Source organism: Diadema antillarum, unplaced genomic scaffold (assembly GCF_040938485.1).
Source record: "Diadema antillarum isolate AM-2024a unplaced genomic scaffold, OU_Dant_1.0 scf00000071, whole genome shotgun sequence".
Classification (NCBI taxonomy): domain Eukaryota; kingdom Metazoa; phylum Echinodermata; class Echinoidea; order Diadematoida; family Diadematidae; genus Diadema; species Diadema antillarum.
The window spans coordinates 11,069,921-11,089,184 of NW_027270960.1; the positions used below are offsets into that span (position 1 = coordinate 11,069,921).

Consider the following 19,264-nt stretch of genomic DNA (forward strand, 5'->3'; position numbering starts at 1 on the left):
CGACACCAGACAGAGGTAAGTCTTGTATGGACCCGAAATAGATGGTGACATAGAAACAACACGAACAACAATCGATGAACCTGCTTCAACCTAAGCACTTACGCACCGGTCCATCCATCTCTGGATTCGATGTCCTTTTTATTTCTGTAAATCCTTCCACTTAGAATATTTCCTGTTACCACAAGTGACTCCACTCTTTTTTTTCCCTACCCATGCTGGGGTGCTGTGCATTAGGCAAATTTTCAAGGAGAAGTATAATTTATATATTTCGTTTTGAGAAAGGAGCATCTTGTAGACAGGCGTAATCGCTCTTCCATTTAGAGCGGTTGCTATCGAAACGGCTAGTGTGATGCTGGGTGAGGTTGGAGGGATGCAGGCTTGATCGCGGAAATCGATCGCCAAAGCTTCTGACGCGCATCATTTTACGCTAACTACGTAAGAGATGTAAAAGAAGAAGACGAATAAGTCTAAAACCCTTAGTGAGAAGACCATAAAGAACCACTTAGAGTGGTATTTCGTCATGCCGAAATATCATGTGTAATGTAAAGTAATGCTCGTTTTGGCCTTCCGCTTTAAAAAGAAAAGAAGCTGTTGTTTGTTTTGTTTTACGATGCAAAAAAATACGCATTAAACGTATTCGCAAGCACATTCTGTGAAATATTCGGAAATACGTAAGGTCTTCGAGGTCACCCGTTAAGCGCAAACAGTGGCCATTTTACCCTCCCATCTCCTGACAAGGGCGAAAATAACTCAAGTGAAGAGGCATGCGTCACATTATCTTTATCGACGAAATGCCATCAATTATTGGGAGGACGAAACTTGCATGTTGCCACTTTTAACGCGGAAGACGTATGCACACGCTGTGCATTTAAGGTGAAAGAAGGGGGAACAAGCAGCGAAAAAAAAAAAGGGAACTTGTGTGTTGCCTTCGTTCTGTGTCGGTATACCGCATAGTGTGCATGTATGTGTGTCGCTGAATCGCCTGTACCGCGATGTGAGTTCATCGGCGTTGGCGTTCGGCGCCGGTTGCCATGGCGACAAATGGACTCGTCAAAGTCACCGCTGTTTGCGCGCTGGAAATGATGCAAGCAATTTTTCACACCGATATTTTCACCTAAGTTGTTTCGTGCTTAAATCCCCCACGTATTTTTCACTCTGCTTTTCTCTCCTCTCCTTCTCCCTCCATCTCTCCCTGTGTATTCCTACTCTCTCTCTCTCTCTCTCCCTCCCCCCCCCCCCTCTCTAGGGCCGTTTATTTCCTTAGGATTCTGTTTCTCTCTCCTTCTCTCTTGGGCTTAAGCGCAGAGACAGAAGTGCTCCTAATACCTCCCTAAAAATTAGTAACTCTACCTAACGTTGATATCAGAAAGGTGTATTCTTTGAAATAAAGAATTTAAACGTTTTATTAACATTCGTTCTTCGAAAAGTGTTGGTACCATTACCTTTCACATTTGTTTTTATATCATTATTTACAGCGTCAGCAGCATGTGGAAGCTATGGGTCAGATATCGGGACGTGCGTGTCATGTGATAGTGGTGTCAGGACTCTGTGATTATCGCGAACAAGAGGGGAAGATGTTGGGAGTTACATCAATATAATTTCGCGGCGTCCCGTCAGATGGTTGGTTAGGCATTTACGATTTCTGTGTTTCAAAAATCGTGAAATCGGGCAATTCTAGTCAATACTCGTAAAACATGACGTTATTATCTTCATGCAATGGCTGTGCTTTGAAAGGTGATTGAACAGATCAAAGATATATACATATAGTCGGTATATTCCTTGCAATGAGAAAGAGGAGCAAGTGAAACACAGGGTGAGCATGACTCGTATCTCCCCCTACCCCCCCCCCCCCCAAAAAAAAAAGAATTCTTATAAAAGACGAGACAAGTCTTCATATAATATTGTTGAAAAATATTTGAGCATATCTCATCTTTAGTCACCTAGATGACATATCTAGTATCTGCTGCGTTCACGATTGGCGAAGTGAATGATACAAAACGTAGAGAACATTTTTATTCAGGGGACATCATCTAATCAGAGTCCTTCTCATCCGACAAGTTCTCACCGTGCCGTTCCCTCAATGTTTTGATTTTCAGTTTCTAATACACTAAAACAAACAACACCGAAACAAAATTCCGGATTTAAAGTTTATATTTTTCCTAGATTTGTCCAGTAGATGAAAAGAGCGACAAATACAGAATCAAAGTGGGATGAACACACTAAGCAATATCTTAACAACCAACATGTTTCATGATTGTTGTTATCATTGTCATCATCAATGATACAAGTGGTGACATCAACCATGTCAACATCGCTGTTGTCACATGAACAAAGACCACTACCACCATAACATCAACAACAACGTCATCACTATTAACGTACACAACAGCATCAACAACGACAATATTACCATCATCATAATCACTATCATCACCATCATCATCATCATCATCATCATCATAGCCATCACCATCACAATAATCCTCATCATCACTATCATCATCATCATTATCATCACCATCATCATTATCGAGTACAACGATAATCAAGTCACCAAGAAAGCGAGCAAGCGACCCATCTCAACCAATCGACTGATCCAGCCACTCAACTAATTCAACTAACTGACTGACTAACCAGCTAACCAATTAACCACAAAATAACATTAATTTATGTTTTTTTTCTTTTGGTTTTTGTTTGTATGATTCTCACCAGCTGTTGGAATGGAGGCTGTTCGATATCACTCTGCAGGGCGAAGTCACTGAGTGCCTTCCAGGGAGGCTGCTGGTAACTCTGCACCTCCACCTGACTACCCTGTGGCATCTGTGAGTCGTGACGGACGGGACTCGAGGCTACCATCGGGACTCCGTTGAAATTCGGGACTCGACGATTCGGGTCCTGAGCGGGACAAAAATATCGAAAAAGAAAAGGATGCAGAAATTAAATATCAGTATGGAATACAGTATGATTATGTTACATAAGGAGACTGAGGAGTGATGGCCAGTGGAGGCAAAAATATTATCTACGATCATCGAGACCCAGTTCTAATTCGGGACTCGAAAGTGTCGTGAATTGTAGAGAAAAAATGCAACTGTGCAAACGTGCAATCATTTCACTAATTCGTAAAAGGTATGTTGCTTCTTTGCGGATGACATCCCAATAAAGTACGATTGGTAGCACATAGTCACTTTCAACAGACTACAATTGTCATAGTCATTTTCAATTGGCCACATTTGCTAATTTGCTGTCATTGAGCATGATACATTTCTTGCATATCATTTCGATTCTAACTGGCGATTATCTTAATGTGAACAGTGTACCGTGATATCTCAGTAGAGCCCAACATAAAGGCTTCTACTACGTCATCATTCGGTGAAGTACGTTACATTATGGCGCCGCATACTGCATCGCTATGAAAACCCAACTCACATCAAGTTAATTCCATTTTATATACCAGGTATTTTTGGAAACGCATGTGTCTCATACTATTGCATATTTCGAATCATCACAGGCTTGAAACGTTATTCTTTCAGAATGCTATACTCCGAAAGAAAGAAAAAAGATGAAATAAAAACAACCCAAAACAAAAAGAAATCCCCAGTATACGAACACGACTGTATGGGTCTAATCAAAGTTAATCAACATTTTAACTTTGACTGAAACAACAATTTTGACAAGACGAAAGAATCACTCATAAGGTATCATTTTGTAAACTTACATAGATTCGCATTTCTGACTAACATATAATAATCATAATCATATGAATATAACATAATACCACCGTTACGGTCACATTTATACATTTATATTCTCGAGCCGAAGACGTTAATGGCTCCTTTAAGACAAACTACTGTCAGATAAATGGAGAAGACCGAGAGAAAGAGACAGGGAGAGAGAGAGAGAGAGAGAGAGAGAGAGAGAGAGAGAGAGGGAGAGAGTGAGAGAATGAAGGAAGGAGGGAGAGATGGGTCAAATTAGCCAGATACAACAATCAAATTACAACAGTCGAATAGATGCTAACAGGCGTCGCTGTCGCCCTTAATCTGAGCATGCGTACGATGGCGTACCATAATTTAATCCTATTTTCCCGCATTTTTTTTCTTTTCCATCCCATCCTTTTGTACCGAGCAAAGCCAATACGCCAGAGCGGACAGTTCATACATACATGTAACTGAGAGGACACAACATGCCATGGGAAAAAAAAAGTGGATGAGGATATACGCAGTTGTTTATCTTGATAAGGATCGGGGAAATTAAAGGGTTACAAAACAACTATAATTCACACACTACCAGACTTAAGTGTCTTTCTCGAACTGTTTTTTTTTTAATCATTGGCTCAGTAATACAATGTATGCATTGTCACTTACAGAATGTTTAATTACAAATTACTGGACGACAGTGGAAACCACGTGTTAAAATGTAATTTTTAAAATGTTTTATTTAGTTTACAATACAAAGACAAGGGTGATTAAGGTCATCTTATTAAGATAATCTTCGTCTTCTATTTATGCACTTTCTTTCTCTCTGTAAGAGATTTAGAGTATCTTGTATTATAAAACGTGATATAATTCACTTTTATATCTAATCTTTGATCTCTGATCTTTAATATGTCCATCTTAAGAAGGCAGAATAAATACCACCCTTGTCTTCCTCCCCTTCTCCCCCCCCCCCATCTCCTTCCTCCGGCTGCGTTTTGTAATTGGAAGAAAGGGTATTCCCCCCCCCCCCCCCCCCATCTCCTTCCTCCGGCTGCGTTTTGTAATTGGAAGAAAGGGTATTAAAACCCGTCATCCATATCGCTTTCACTCGTCTTGTTTTGACGACGTATGACGGGTAATTCCGAAGACTTTGTCGCATTGACTGACTTCTTCATCGCGTCGCCACGACTGCCCACGGTGGATACAATGTACACCCATGGAGCTACAATTGCTCCATGGTACACCCTGATAAACATTTTACACCCGCCATCTTCCGATGCTCTTGTACGACGGGGAAGAAAAGAACAACCCATTGGAATATTGTTATGCGGGCCGGATGGACATGAATGAGTTTTGAGTCGCATTGTGCCTTCAAATGCAACTAGGACGGTAAACATAGTAAAACCAGGATAGAGGAGAGATACGAAAATGCATCAAATTTGCGGAGCAAAGCGTCCTTCTTTTTTTCTTTGATGGGGTCGGGGGGAATGCGAGGGAAAACACAAGAGGGGCTTTCATATTCCAGAAGAGTTTTGCATTTCGGCAACGGGAAAGACGCACTGAACTAATTTTGTCTCGGTGATGATTACGGAGAACAGTAGATGGGTATCTCAATCTGTACAAGAACATTTAAATCAAATAGCTTGCGGTAAACATGGTGGAATACCCGTCTAATTTATAAGCTGCAGTATCGCTACAAGGTATGCTGCATTAGTCATATACCTATACTCGTTCTCCCTATTACTGACGGTACTGTTTTGCGGACTAAGATGACGCGTAATAATATGACAAATGTGCGTTTCACGGAGACAGGGGGTTACCGAGAGGTGACGAGATGAAATAACATACAAGGGAGGCGAGCTCCCGGTTCTTCTTTCCCTATTGTTTTTGTTGTTGTGTTTTTCATTCCTTTCAGGGGATGCTCACATGTTGTCGCTGGAAGATGCCCAGAGGCATACGGTGAATGTGTTGGTTGGGCAATTTGGGAAGAACAGACGTGAAGTCAACACACACATGTACATACACACAGACTTGACAGACACACACTCGCTGGCGCTACCTTGACAAACGGACGCCGTCGTGAGGTGTGCTTTCGCGGTGCGCCAGTTGGGCGCAGATAGCAGTCCGCCAACACACCTCTCTCGTGACCCTGTTATGGTGCAGAAAGAACTTACGGTGTACGAAAATCTTCTGCCTGATTGCCTACTAAGCTTTGCCCTTAGTGTTCACATGTCTATGGTCGGCAGGTATCTTGCAGGGCCCTGCTTTTTCGACGCCGCAACAGTATTGAATCTGATTGCTGTCACGATTGTGGCAGTTACATTGTGATCGCGTATTACAAACTAACTGCATTGACCCCGTCGTCATACAAGGTGCGTGGTCTGAAACCGGGTGGCTGAATATTGCCACATGCATTGTGAATCATGAAGGATGTACGCCCACTTTATTCTTTGTTATACTATGAAAACATAGTAAAAATGCTCCTTGCATGACAATGTCTTCATATTATTATCCTCCACCACTAACCCCTGGCTCATAGTCAAGTCTGAACACTGGAAAATGAGAGAAACAGAACAACAACAACAACAACAACAACAACAAAGGAAGACTAAAAAGTGTGAAAAATAACCCTACTCCAAAATGCGAAGGTGATTTGAGAAAACATGGGACATTTTCCCCCGTTGTTTTTCAACAATAATCCGTTAAGCTCTAGCTAGGGGGCTTGGAAATATTTATCTAAGCACGATGATTAATGTTGTCAAGAGTTTTTTTTTTCTTGAAGAAAGGAGGGGAATGAAAGGGGGAAGACGGAAAGAGAGGGAGACATAGAGAATGAGGGAGGAATAGAGAAAGGGAGAGGAAAAAATGTAGGGATAGTTCTTCTTGCACGGCCGACGGCAATTTCATGGGCATGTTTTCTTTTGTGACGAAAGGGTAACACGATTTCTGCGGCGGAGATTAGCGCGTCGGAGCTGGCGTTGACGACACGGAACGAACTCGGCTGTTGACCCGCAGTGCTGAGGTGGGCATCCCCCACTATTGGCAGCCGCGGCTTGGCAGTGGGGAAGGAGTACGCCGAACGCTCCTTCTCTTGGCCACTCATCCCCAACACCCCCTTCTCCCACACCCCACCCCCCCCCCGTCTTTACAATCCCTGCTGCACCACATCCTTCAGACTCACATACACAGACATACGACTTCATGTCAAGAGCTTGATTTCATTAGACGTTAGATCCGTTCTGCGTGTTTCCACAAAAGTGCCAGTCATTGCCTTTCATTTTATAGGAGCTCCCAGACATCACATTTTCCTCTAAAATCTAAAGTTATGTTACGTTATAGTTATCGAATGGCATGTGTTCAGTTTTACGGATGACCGAAATTATTTGAGATTGGAGAAAACTCAATTTCTGTTGAAAATCAATTTTCATGTACGCCCTTGACCTCAAACTCCTGAGGTAAGTATACCTAACATAATCTATACAGTATCCAATGGTGTCAGTCCATAAAACGGACAGAAAATTATCTATTCGAAAACCTCGCGGTAGAGCATGAAGGACGTTAATCCAAAATGATGCTTCTACGAGACTTAGTTTGAACGGATAGCTCAGAGGTGGATGATCTAATCTCCTTGGTAAAACTTGTAGTTTGGTTACTAGTATACTGTCTCAATTTCCTTTTATTGCTTGTTGTTTGATATATTAATGAGGTAAACAGGTCTCTTGGTGGTATTACAGTGTGTCATGAACTTGAAATCACTGACATTAGAGAACGGACACAATGCTGATGCATAAACTTCATCCTTCTGTTCTTACATTGCAGCATTTTTTTAAATCATATATCAACGACCGCCCTCTCTCGATAACGCTGATTTGCTGTCCAAGTCACTACTATGGGGTCGGTCTGTGTGTGTATGCGTGTATGTGTGTGTGTGTGTTTGTGTGTGCCTGTGCTTGTGTGTCCAGTATTAATTAGCGAATAATTTGTCAACGTTAACAATTATTTATAAAACCCGAAATTTCACAGACGATCGCATGTCGAGAGTTAAAAATGTTTGACATGGTTGAAATGGGAGAAAGAAGGGAGGGCACGAGGAAAAAAGAGTTAAAAAAAGAGAGAATTGTTCATGTCGTCGGCTTGTCTAAAGACACATCTCTCAGGTAAGCTGTCACCAAGGGCAAGTAAGCAAAGGCTACAGGGCGAGTGTAAGCAAGCCCCTCGGGCAAGTTCGGCGGCTTGCTCTCCCCTGACCTCACTCGCCTAAAAGGAACCAAAGAGGTTGGGGACGGAGGGGTGGGGTGGGGGTGACGAGGAAAAACAGAAACGAAAGCGACGCATTAAGGCAAATTGTACATCACCCCAAATCACGACCTCCTGGAGAATGACGCTGTACACAAGTTTAAAGGCAACCGTGGAAGCACACAAGCTAGATTTTCACAAATCTCGTAATGCTGATTTGGAACGCAATCTGGACTTAGAAAAAAATCGGCTCTGTAATTTATCTTTCTATTTCAAGTCTTCTTCTATGCAAGTAAAATGCAAGCGGTAAAATTCGTAATTGTACGAGAGTCAACGTTTCAATATCCCACATTTCTCAAATTAAACTTTATAATTACGAAGTGTTTTACATATTGCATAATTAAGAGACAGAAAATGATACGAACTTTCAAAGTGGAAATAACTAGAATATAGAACGTAGACGAGGAATATGAACTTTCGCAGAATGCAATCCAATATAATGTAGCCTACCTGTACTGTGTACTGTTAATCGTAATCGTCATCACTTAGTTTGCATCCATTGTAAGTGTGAGGCTTTGTGTCCCTGTGTGTGCATGTGCGTGTGTTTAAGTGGAGTATAGTTTAAGCTATAAGAAGTCAACAAATTACAAAGATGTACCGGGGGACTTCGCTCGACTAGACGACACATGATTATTCAAACGGTTTGACAAGAAGGTTGTGTGGTAACTGCCGAAAGCAAAAATACCAACAGAATGAAATAAGATCAGAGTCCTCAAAAGACGCAGAGAGACAGAGAGAGACAGAGGAAGAGGAAGAGAGAGAGAGAGAGAGAGAGAGAGAGAGAGAGAGGGGGGGGGGGCATTTTGTAATGAAAGTGGAAGAAAGGGAGAGCAACAGAGTTGAGAAAGTGGAACAAGAGATGGAGTTCTTTGCTGTTCCCAGTTCCCAGGAGACGACTGGGGGTAAATAAACATTGAACACAAAAATCGGCGCGAATATTCCAAAGATATAATTCTTCAGGCGTTTGGGAAAGAATAGTTCAACTTTGCCGCTGCCGTCGCATAGGAGTGACCCGGTACTGGGCAAGACACACAAAAAGGGGGGAAAAGAAGAGATGTAGACTTCTCAAAACACAAACAACATCAACAACAACAAGGTGAGTCAGATTGCCCCAAACCTTCAACTCAAGATCTATGTATGGAGTGACAGGCACAACACCTTCGTGTGATCATTCAGAGACTCCTTCCAGAAAAAGTTTTTCTTTTTTTTTTGTATAAATCCCAAGAAAGATGTCAAGACGAGCGATGAATTTCGACCTAACAAGTTGTGTTACTTTGGAAATATGTACTTGATGTTTTGCACGAAAACATCCAATAATTGATAACACTTTCAGGTCTTGTCTGCAGACTGCGAACTTGGTCATAATTAAAGGACAAGTTCACCTTCATAGACAAGGGGTTTAGTGAATGCAGCAGTATTAGTAGAACACATCAGTGAGAGTTTGAGGAAAATCGGACAATCCGTTCAAAAGTTATGAATTTTTGAAGTTTCTGCTCAGTCACGACTGGATTAGAAGACTACTATGGCTTGTGATGTCACATGAGTACAACGATATAAAGAAAGATTAAAAAAATACAACATATTTCCATTTTTCTCGCATAACGAAAGAACACTCAACTTCTCTCTTTCAGAAGGCAGGGGGAATAATATTACCCTTAGTATACGTCAGTAACAAGTCAAAGAAATGTGCACTTTATTCAAAAAGTAAAGTTTTGTGAACTTCTCTTTTTATTTTCGTTATATTGTTGTACGCATGTGACATCATACACTGTAGTAGTCTTGTCATCCAGCAGTGACTGCGCAGATACTTCAAAAATTCATAAATTTTGAACGGATTGTCCGATTTTCCTCAAACTTTCACTGATGTGTTCTACTAATATTGCTGCATTCTCTCAATCTTTATGTATATGAAGGTGGACTTGTCCTTTAACCATGTTTACTAACACACACACATACATCCACACAAATAAAAAAGGACACACATACACACATACAGCGTGTCTGAAAGAAGGATAGATGGAAGAGAAATTGAAAAAAAAAGAAAAGAAGAGAAAGAGAGAAAGAAAGAGAGGAAGACGGAGAAAAAAAAGAAAGATTTCTTAAGAGGAATATACGCGAAGAAATCGGGACTCAAAAGGAGAAGAGAACAGACGCACAAAGCATCCGCCGCCTCCCAGACCTTCCCTGCTCTGTGATTGATCGCGCAACATGTAATTATTCCGAAAATTGGCCTGTGTAAGATTTCTTGGGATCGATCAAACATACACAATCGCGACTTTGAGTGACAGTGACGTTCCGTCCGCTGACCCATCCTTTATCTCCACTCTTTCTGCTCGCCGCCGCGTACACAAATGGGGTTAAGGTTAAGAGGGAGGGGGGGGGGGGACTGAAGAGCGAGGAAAGTGAACGTATGAGAGAATACCTTGGAGGTTGTAGGAGGGGAAGAGAAGGGAGGAGGGGAGGGGTATGACGGGTAAGATGAAGAAAATAGGGAAAGCGAGGGCCAAGGTTGATTACATCGTTGATTCAACGTCGCATTATTATGGAAGCCGGAATAACGAAGGAGAACACAAATCAAGCAGAGTAAAGGGGAGTGCTCGAGGAATTAAGATGATGAGAATGAGACAGCGGTCTAATGAGAGGAGGAGACAGACGGATGCTGATGAAAATAAAAGCCGAAGGATGCCCGATTGAGATGGATAGGTCGTGCGAAGCTTGTCTCCCCTGGACTCATTCCCATGTGTTACACCTCCTATTTTTGGTACCTCCTCCTACTTTTCCCTGACTCTTCAGACCAAAGAGGATGGCATCCCGATGATGGAGAGATGACGGCCGTGACATATGGAGGTGGTATCTCTGAGAACCATGCAGATGAGAGACACTCTCTCGATACCAACCGAGGACACACACCATACACACACAAAAACCCACATGTAAACACACGCACACAATCATAAATTTTTCTACACACAGGCAAGCAAAACATAAACATACAAGTATATATATATATATATATATATATATATATATATATATTTATATATATGTATACGTACACACATGCACACACACACATACACACACACACACACACACACACACACACACACACACACACACACACACACACACGCACACGAGCAAGTATACAAACATACGCACACAATCAAACACATTTGACAAAACGGGCACTGCCAAACACACACATTCACTAACATACCAGCATTTTCAAATTTTGACGAAATATCAAAACGTATCCCACCTGCCATTCAGGTAAAGACTCAAACCCAGTTTAGTGGAATTATCACTTTCAAAGTAATCAGTGCATGGGTACATGTCTGTGTATTTAACATGTGGTTTCGTGACAGCGTTTATTGACTCAATACACAACAATCAAAATACGCTCTACAATTCTGGGCCCATCCTTTCTTTCTTACTTTCCTTATTTTCCAATTCTGTCGAGAGAAATCCAACCCCAACCATTTGTCTTATTAACCCGGATGTAAAGTCTGAGAGTTAAAACAAAAATGGCGTTCTAGGAGTATTGAGAGTTTTAAGCGGCATCTTCATAGTGCGAGAGTTTATCTTTTAGTATCTATGTCCCTTTAAGTATTTTGGAGGAGTAGCACGAGGAAGGAAACATCAGGTCTATATACAATTTTAGATTACTGTACGTTACGTCCTTTTAAAACTCATCTGCTTGACGGACGGATACGGACAGCACAGCCTCACTGTCGCGCCTTCAGAGGCGATACGGCGCCTTATTACGGGACGGCGTGTTGTGTGTTTAAGAGTAGAAAGCATTTTATCTTTTTTTTTTCTTTTTCCTTTGCTCGTCATCTTCATTGCCACGCTTTCGTCTCAAACTCCATAGATGGCTGCCCATAGAAACTTGACAAAGGCCTGTACCTTGGGAATAGTCCTCGCCTTCAAGTTTTGCAAATGTAAATGAGCATGCGGAAAAAATGATGGTGAACTTGTTTTGTAGTCCTTTTTTTCATCCGAAGTCGACTCTCGTGTCGTAATTCGACATGTCACAATGCCGTCGAATTTGGCCTGTGTTTTCGGTCATGCGGCGAGCTGCACCGTAGATTAAATGCACGGTTCCCGAATGTCTCCGATTAGTTTTGTCTCCGCTTAAATGCGGATCCAATTACACAAATTAGGTTGGTTGCCAATTTCCATATCTTTTGTACGCGGATGGGTGCGTGCGTTTCGATCGTTTTCTGCAGAGCGTGAAAGCGGCTGTGTGTCGGGGACGAAAAGAAAATTCGTTTAAGGACATCAATCCGCCTGGCGCGTGGTCGCTCATTCCGTGTTATGCAAATCGTGCTCTCTTGTACACCCTCAAAACTCCACGCTGGTTCCTAAATCTAGAATACACCCAGATCTTCAATGATAAATTTTTATTCTTTGTTATCTTTTCATCCGCCTCTTTTACTGCCTTTGGCTTCAAAAGTGAAGATGTTTATTAGCATGTGTGTGTCACGTTTAGCTCCAAGATGCACTTACGGATCTGTGGACACATGCGATATGCAGAGCTGGGCGACCGGCTGACAGTAGGCACGATTTCTCCGCTACTGCTCTTCGCATTTTCCACTACAGGCAATGCAGTATCGAATAGGCTTTCTCATTTTCTCTCGACCCTGCCTGCCTGACAACCCACACCACCCGGCGATATTAAAAAACTTTTAGAATTGCTTTCGCGGCTCATCTTGCTCAAATATTTTCCTAAACTCGGGGCATCTTCTCTCTGAGAGTCGAAGTAAAACACGTAAATATGTAAAAACAGCGGCGGCGAAACTCGATCACCGTTGGTTTGTTCGGGGTACTTCGATCACGATGGAATTGATGGCTTTTTTCCCTCTCTCTCCTCTCTGTCCCTCTTACTCCTCTCGTTGCTAAAGACAAAGACGAATACACATGTAGGCTCAGGGGCATTCTACGGTGTACGTTTTCAAGTGTCTGAGTGTAGTGTGCTGCTCGGCTGGTGAGAGGCGGGAAAGATACCGCTTCGCCATCAAGATGGCTTCGCTAATAGGGCAGCGACGTGCGCGTCACTATCATTCACCTAATATTTCTCCTCTAAACTCCATTCATCTCTCCTCCCCCCACTTCTCTTCTCATTTCTCCCTCTCTCTCCATTTCTTTCTGTCTTTCTCTTTCTATCTATGTCCTTCCCATTCCCTATTCCCTGTCCGCTATGGTCATTCTCTCTTGCCGATCTTTTTCTTTTGAAGTCTCGGTAAAAACATCCGAGGTGGACGCATGTAACAAAGCATTTCACCGGGCCGTATCGATTGAATTGGTTCCTGTCCAACACCTGAACCGTATGTCACATACGGTCGTGTGGATCAAAATGCATAGATTGACGGCCGTTACATAATAGGATGAGCGGGAAACCCATTGAATATTTGAAGGATGTTGGAAATTGGTCGTTAATTTGTCCGTGAGGTGGTTAGAGCCGCATACTTTCTAACTCAGAGCGACCACGCAGATTTGCCGTTACGTCAATTCCAGTTCTTTTCTGAGCTGCGTTAATCAATTTTCATATCTTGAGATTTAAAGCTCATTGTCTCTGCGGATAACGTGTCCTATCAATTACCCTGTCCAGTCCTTCATAGAGAGTACGTCATTTTCTCCACCTCGGAACTTGTCCCACCGACGAACCAATTTCTAAGAAGCTCATTTTTTGACAGTTGTTGTTTTGTTTATTCTCTCCTGCTTAAAAAACAAAACAAAAACATCGTTCGCATAGAGGTAATAGGCCTAAGTGACGAATAAAAATCACATCACTTCTCGGCAGCGTCGTGAAAAGCTACGAAAGGATACCGAGTCCTAAACCAAAAAATGGACGCTCTCGCTAGACTTATATACAATGGACGCGAATGATTCATGCGAAACAAGAGTAAAGTTAGCAATTATCCAACTAACGGGCTAAACCTTCGTCTACCTTCTTTCGAATGGGCCTATCTGTCCTTGGCAAGCGTCCACGCTCAATGTAATATCGACAGGGAGCATGAGGCCCGTCTAAGGAGGATGAATCGTCGTAATGAAAGGTATTAAAAAAGAAAAAGGAGAAGACTTATAAAATTCCACATTGTCGTCTGTAATGACCCATGAACACGATGAAAGAAGAATGACAGCTAAGCGGGGAAGGTAGCCAATCGATTATGCGTAGCTTGAATAAGGTACAGTAGATGAAGGAACACGAAAGGCATAATGTCGTCTGCTCCGGTATCCCTTCGTCCTCCCCATCTTTGCTCTACGGTATCAGCAGGTCACCTCTGCGCCAACATCATCTTTTCTCTTAATTATCGTCTCCTATATTTATTGTGTAACGCTTATCAACTTCTCCAGTCGACATGTCGAATGTGCACAGCTTACTTCACCCATCAACTCGACGAGAGGGGAAAAATCTCCATTGCATTTACCACTGGAGACGCTTATTTAGGACTTAAAAAGAACATTGTTATCACTTATCCGCTTCTGCTCTTGTACTCATACATGTATATACGCGCTTTTGATGTGACATCTCAACACATGACAAAAAATCGAAAGAAGAACAGGCTGTGTGGCTGTCAACCATAGCCTCAACATATCTCTGCAATCTAAGGGAGACAGACGGAAGTTTGTCACAGTATTTGTTATGATACCGTGCTATTCCAGACGTCGTTTATCGAGGGAGAGAACTGTGTTGCCCCGCGTCAATGTCGTCTGTTTGGAGTGTAGGGTCAGCGCGTAACTGCGCAGCGCAGGAACGTGGACGATAGTCGCAGAAACGTTGCCTAGATGGTCATTGTTAAATATCAAAAAGTGCATTTGAACTAAGCACGTGTGTGGTGAGGCCATTGTTGCAGCGAAAATATGAGATGTGAAAACCACAACATGGTCTCAATCACACTTCCCTATCAACGTGCACACTGGTAGAACTGTCAGACATCGAGGGGATTTTAAGGTAATGCGCAAGTTGGCGCCAAGCCTACGCCCAATACTCAGGTGTGGCGCGTCCTCAGTGGATATTAACACCTACCCAATTCCACAGCCCCCACCCCTGGTATGAGCATCGAAAGAACCGTTTATTTCAATCATAATGCTGTCATTGAAGAACCAGAGAGTGAGTGGAATAACGCAAGGATTCCATTTATTTAATAAACCGTGGATTGATGCAAGTCGGGGGGGGGGGAACTTGGCTGAATAGGCTGAATTTGGTGATCAAAATGAAATCGTCTGCATATCTTTTTCACCACACTGCGCGCGAATTGTTAGACCAACGAAAGGCTGAGTAAACTCGCGGCTTGATTCAGTTGCCACAGAATTGGAGATATAACCCAACGCCCCGTCTACAGGGTATCCAAGAAATCTAAGGCTGTGATTTCGAACAATCAATTTTAACACTTATATATATTCTGAATTCGTCAAACGATCCTGAAAAGGGGATAGTACCTGCAAAAAAGGAGTGATATCGCAAAATGTTAGAAATTACGTATAGGCGTATTTAAGGCATTACAATGAATACATGAGGGCATGAACGCTTTCAGCAATTTGAAGATGGTTCCACTGTAAGTGGTTGTTTTGCTAATCTGAAATACAGACGGCTTGAAATTTGATACTACATTTCTATTGAATAACTGTCATTATGATATGACTGGTAAAGAAGTAATGATCGTGCTCTTTTCGTAGGAGCTACTTAATGTATGTCCATTCCTTGACGGATTATTATCGTATTTTCTTTCGTCCTCTTCAGTATTGTTCGGTAATTCTTATCGTAATTCATGATACCTTTTGCAGACATTATTCTCATTAAAGTGTTTATTTGGACTTATTCTCATTATTCTCATTAACTAGACGTGCCCCCAAAAGTCATTTTCTTGAAGCACCGTGAACAAGGCATCCAGAAGCTCCCTGCTTGCATGTACACACATTGCTAATCTTGGCTTCCCCAAGCTTACGCAAATGTTTGTCGAGGCTGATTACACAGTGGGACTAAAACACACACGTCCTTTTCTCCCCATCCCCTCGTTCTACCCTCGTCTTCGACTTTCTCTCTCACTCTTTAATTTCTTTGTCCCCTTCGCGTCTCGCTTTTCACCTCCTTCACATTTTCGATATTCACCTTCTACAATTCTCTTCTCGCCGGCTTCGAGCGTTTGGGCGCTATTAGAAAGCCATTTGTATTTCCGCTGCGAAGCACCATAGAGAAAAAAAAAAATAATCCACACACACACACAACACACACACGATGCACGCACGCACACATCCTTGCCGCTGTCGTATGAGGGCGCCACCGGGCAGCAATGTTTGGGATTACCCACAACGCAGCACAAACAAAGACCCATTCGTCACACGGGATCGACGTGAATGCATGGGCATTTACTAGCAGACGATAGAGCTGGAAGATTTCCATGGATGGCTATTATATTCCATGAAAACAGCGTACTGTGTAGATGACAGGTGAAATGAATATCTGAAGACTCCCCTAGTGACCTTTAGATCTTTCTTATGTGCAGCTTTAACCTCGATAAGATCCAAAAATAGGAGAAAACCCACAAAGAAACATGTACACATGTATCTAATTGGTCCATGCCTTATAATCTGCACGGGTTTTTTTCTTTATATTCTCATTATCATCACCATCATCATCATTTATTATTTATAAATGTGGCTGTGTTTCGGCACAGGTGACAGTTTGCATCCACTCGTCACCATCATGCTCATTCCTTTCCGACTCTGTCTGTCTATCTGTCTGTCTGTCTATCCGTCTGTCTGTCCATCAATGAGACTCTGCCTGCTTATACTGTCAACTTTCACCATGCTAATTATTAAAATAAAAATCTTCTGTCGTCTGCATAGAATATGTTTCTATCGCTCACCATTTCATCTCCTTACGCCATCGACCTCCCATACTGAAACACTTTAAATGGCGCACTCGCTGCGTTTCGAGTTATCTCCCCCTCCCTCCCGCAGCTCCCTCCCAGCGGGCCTACCAAGGCTACTTGTATACCTGTCCCCTGCTCAATAGGCACGTTGAGGCGCTTTACCCAAGAATTCCCTTTCATACAAATCGGCACTGTCATCGATACAGCAAATGGTGAATGCCACCTCCTTTACTTTCCATCTTTTTCTCCTGTTTTCCCCTCTATTCCCTCCCTACCCGCCATCCCCCTTTTCTCTTTCACGCTGTGCATTCCCCCCTCTCTCGGCTTTCCCCCGATACATCCATACGACGGTCGTCCATGAACCTATGTGTGATACGTAATCTCGCTCTGTTTTGACAGGGCCGCCACGACTGTGTACGAAAGAGAGCCTTATATCACGTGGTCCAATTATGCGCTGTTATGATAACTTGCAGAGCAGGGAGAAAGTTTCAATCTCACATCATCCAACCACAGAAGACGCACTTAATGTCAGGCTGCACATCTCCAGTGCCACTCAAAGAGACTGGTAGACAAATCTCACTGAAAGCAATGACCATGAGGGTTGTGGCAATTTCAAAACTCGCGTACACAAGATATGAGCCCTGTCTTTCCTTATCTTAGTGAGATATTGACCTAGTGAGCGTATATACAATTACGCAAGATAAAATGCCCGTTGAAAATCTGCCTTAACTGACAACACAACTCGCCAGTACTACTCTTTCTGATAATGAAAATTCCCTCCAAATTTTGATGCATGATTTTCTTTGGGCAGTGAATGCCTAGTTATACTTTTACAGCCACTTTTGATAGAAAGTAGAAAGGGTGAGAAGAGAGAAGGGATCAGCAATTGATTATGAAACGGCAGAGAATTTTAAAAATGGTGAAACACATGAATATGTGGATGAAAATATAAAGAATACATAAATGAGTTAAAGGAATAAAAGTGAATTGATAAACAAGCACACAATCCCCCAAACAATACATATTACAGACACGCGTATTTATTAACCACTATAGATTCAGCGTTGTATTTCTACATGATAACACCACTCGTTATTCATAAGAACGTAGGGTACTGTAATATACATATACGTAATATACATATACATATACATATATTATACATATACATATACTGTACATATACATATACACAATACATATACATATATATATATATATATATATATATACATATACATACATATACATATACAAGTGTGTATATATTTACTAGTATTGTGAGAGAATTTCCAGTAGTACATACTTCCCGTTGTTTCATTTTCTCATTGGGCATCGGTAAATTTTAAGTGCTCTCCTCGGTTTCGTTCCCGACTCGTTCGTTCAAGTTGTAATAATTGCACGTGTATTGATCGCTGCCCCGGGTAAAACATAAAAATCTAATGACCCAAATCACATCGCTCACTTTAGTCATTCATGATCACATTACACAATAAATATCTTATATCATCTCATTCTCACATAAATTGCATTAAAACATATCAGGCATAGAGATTTCCTTTCAAGGCTTCCTTAAATACACACACACATACACACACACACACACACACGCAGCACATGATATGTACATCATACATAATAGTATACATATACGTATACACGCATATGCAAAAACATTTATACTTATTATTATACATATATATTATGTATATACAAATATGCATATACATTATATACTTATATATAGACACACACATTACATGCATAAACATATACATATAGAAACTGGCCAACGTTGCATTCTTTGTCATTGGGTGGAGCCAGATTCTGAACAGATGACGATTTAAGGCTTGTTCGGCAAACAGTTTTGATCGGCTTCATCATTGCTTCCATGTTTAATGTTTAGATACATGACATCTAAGTTGAAGGCGGACAAGAAAAAAATGTAGATCGCAGCTTACAAAGATCCCTATATGCGAGGAGAATCGACTAAAGATAAAAATCTATGTGATTACTATTAAACCCCTCTGTATATCAATCAGCAGCATCATAGAACTAAAACGAAACCATGTTTCCAACCCAAAAAAGAGACAACTATATGAAAGTGGCTTCGCTTTTTTGTTTCTACGTTTTCATGGCGGTACGAGAGAGGGTGAACCGCGGTTGCTTTTAGCCGACCTTGATTTACGAGGCCATCCCGGCCTCACGGGCGACTGCAATATAAACACTCGCTTACCCGGGCAAATCTTGGCGTCGTCAACTCCAGGAAGACGGTGGAAAAAAAAAACCCCAGAACGAACAGACGAAAAAAAAGCGTTTTAAAAAGAGGAAAATAGCCGCACGAGCGATAGCAGTCCATCGTAACGACATGACAATGCGTACAGCGGAAAGCGA

At 41.9% G+C, this 19,264-nt stretch overlaps 1 protein-coding gene across 1 annotated transcript in view; it reads right to left on the minus strand.

The window, feature by feature from the left end:
- Positions 1-19,264, minus strand: part of LOC139716929 (insulin gene enhancer protein ISL-1-like) — a 72,218-nt gene that overhangs the window by 12,485 nt on the left and 40,469 nt on the right. The window contains exon 5 of the mRNA XM_071628454.1: positions 2,710-2,895. Coding sequence (XP_071484555.1) covers positions 2,710-2,895 — 186 coding nt within the window. The remainder of the gene's footprint in view (positions 1-2,709; positions 2,896-19,264) is intronic.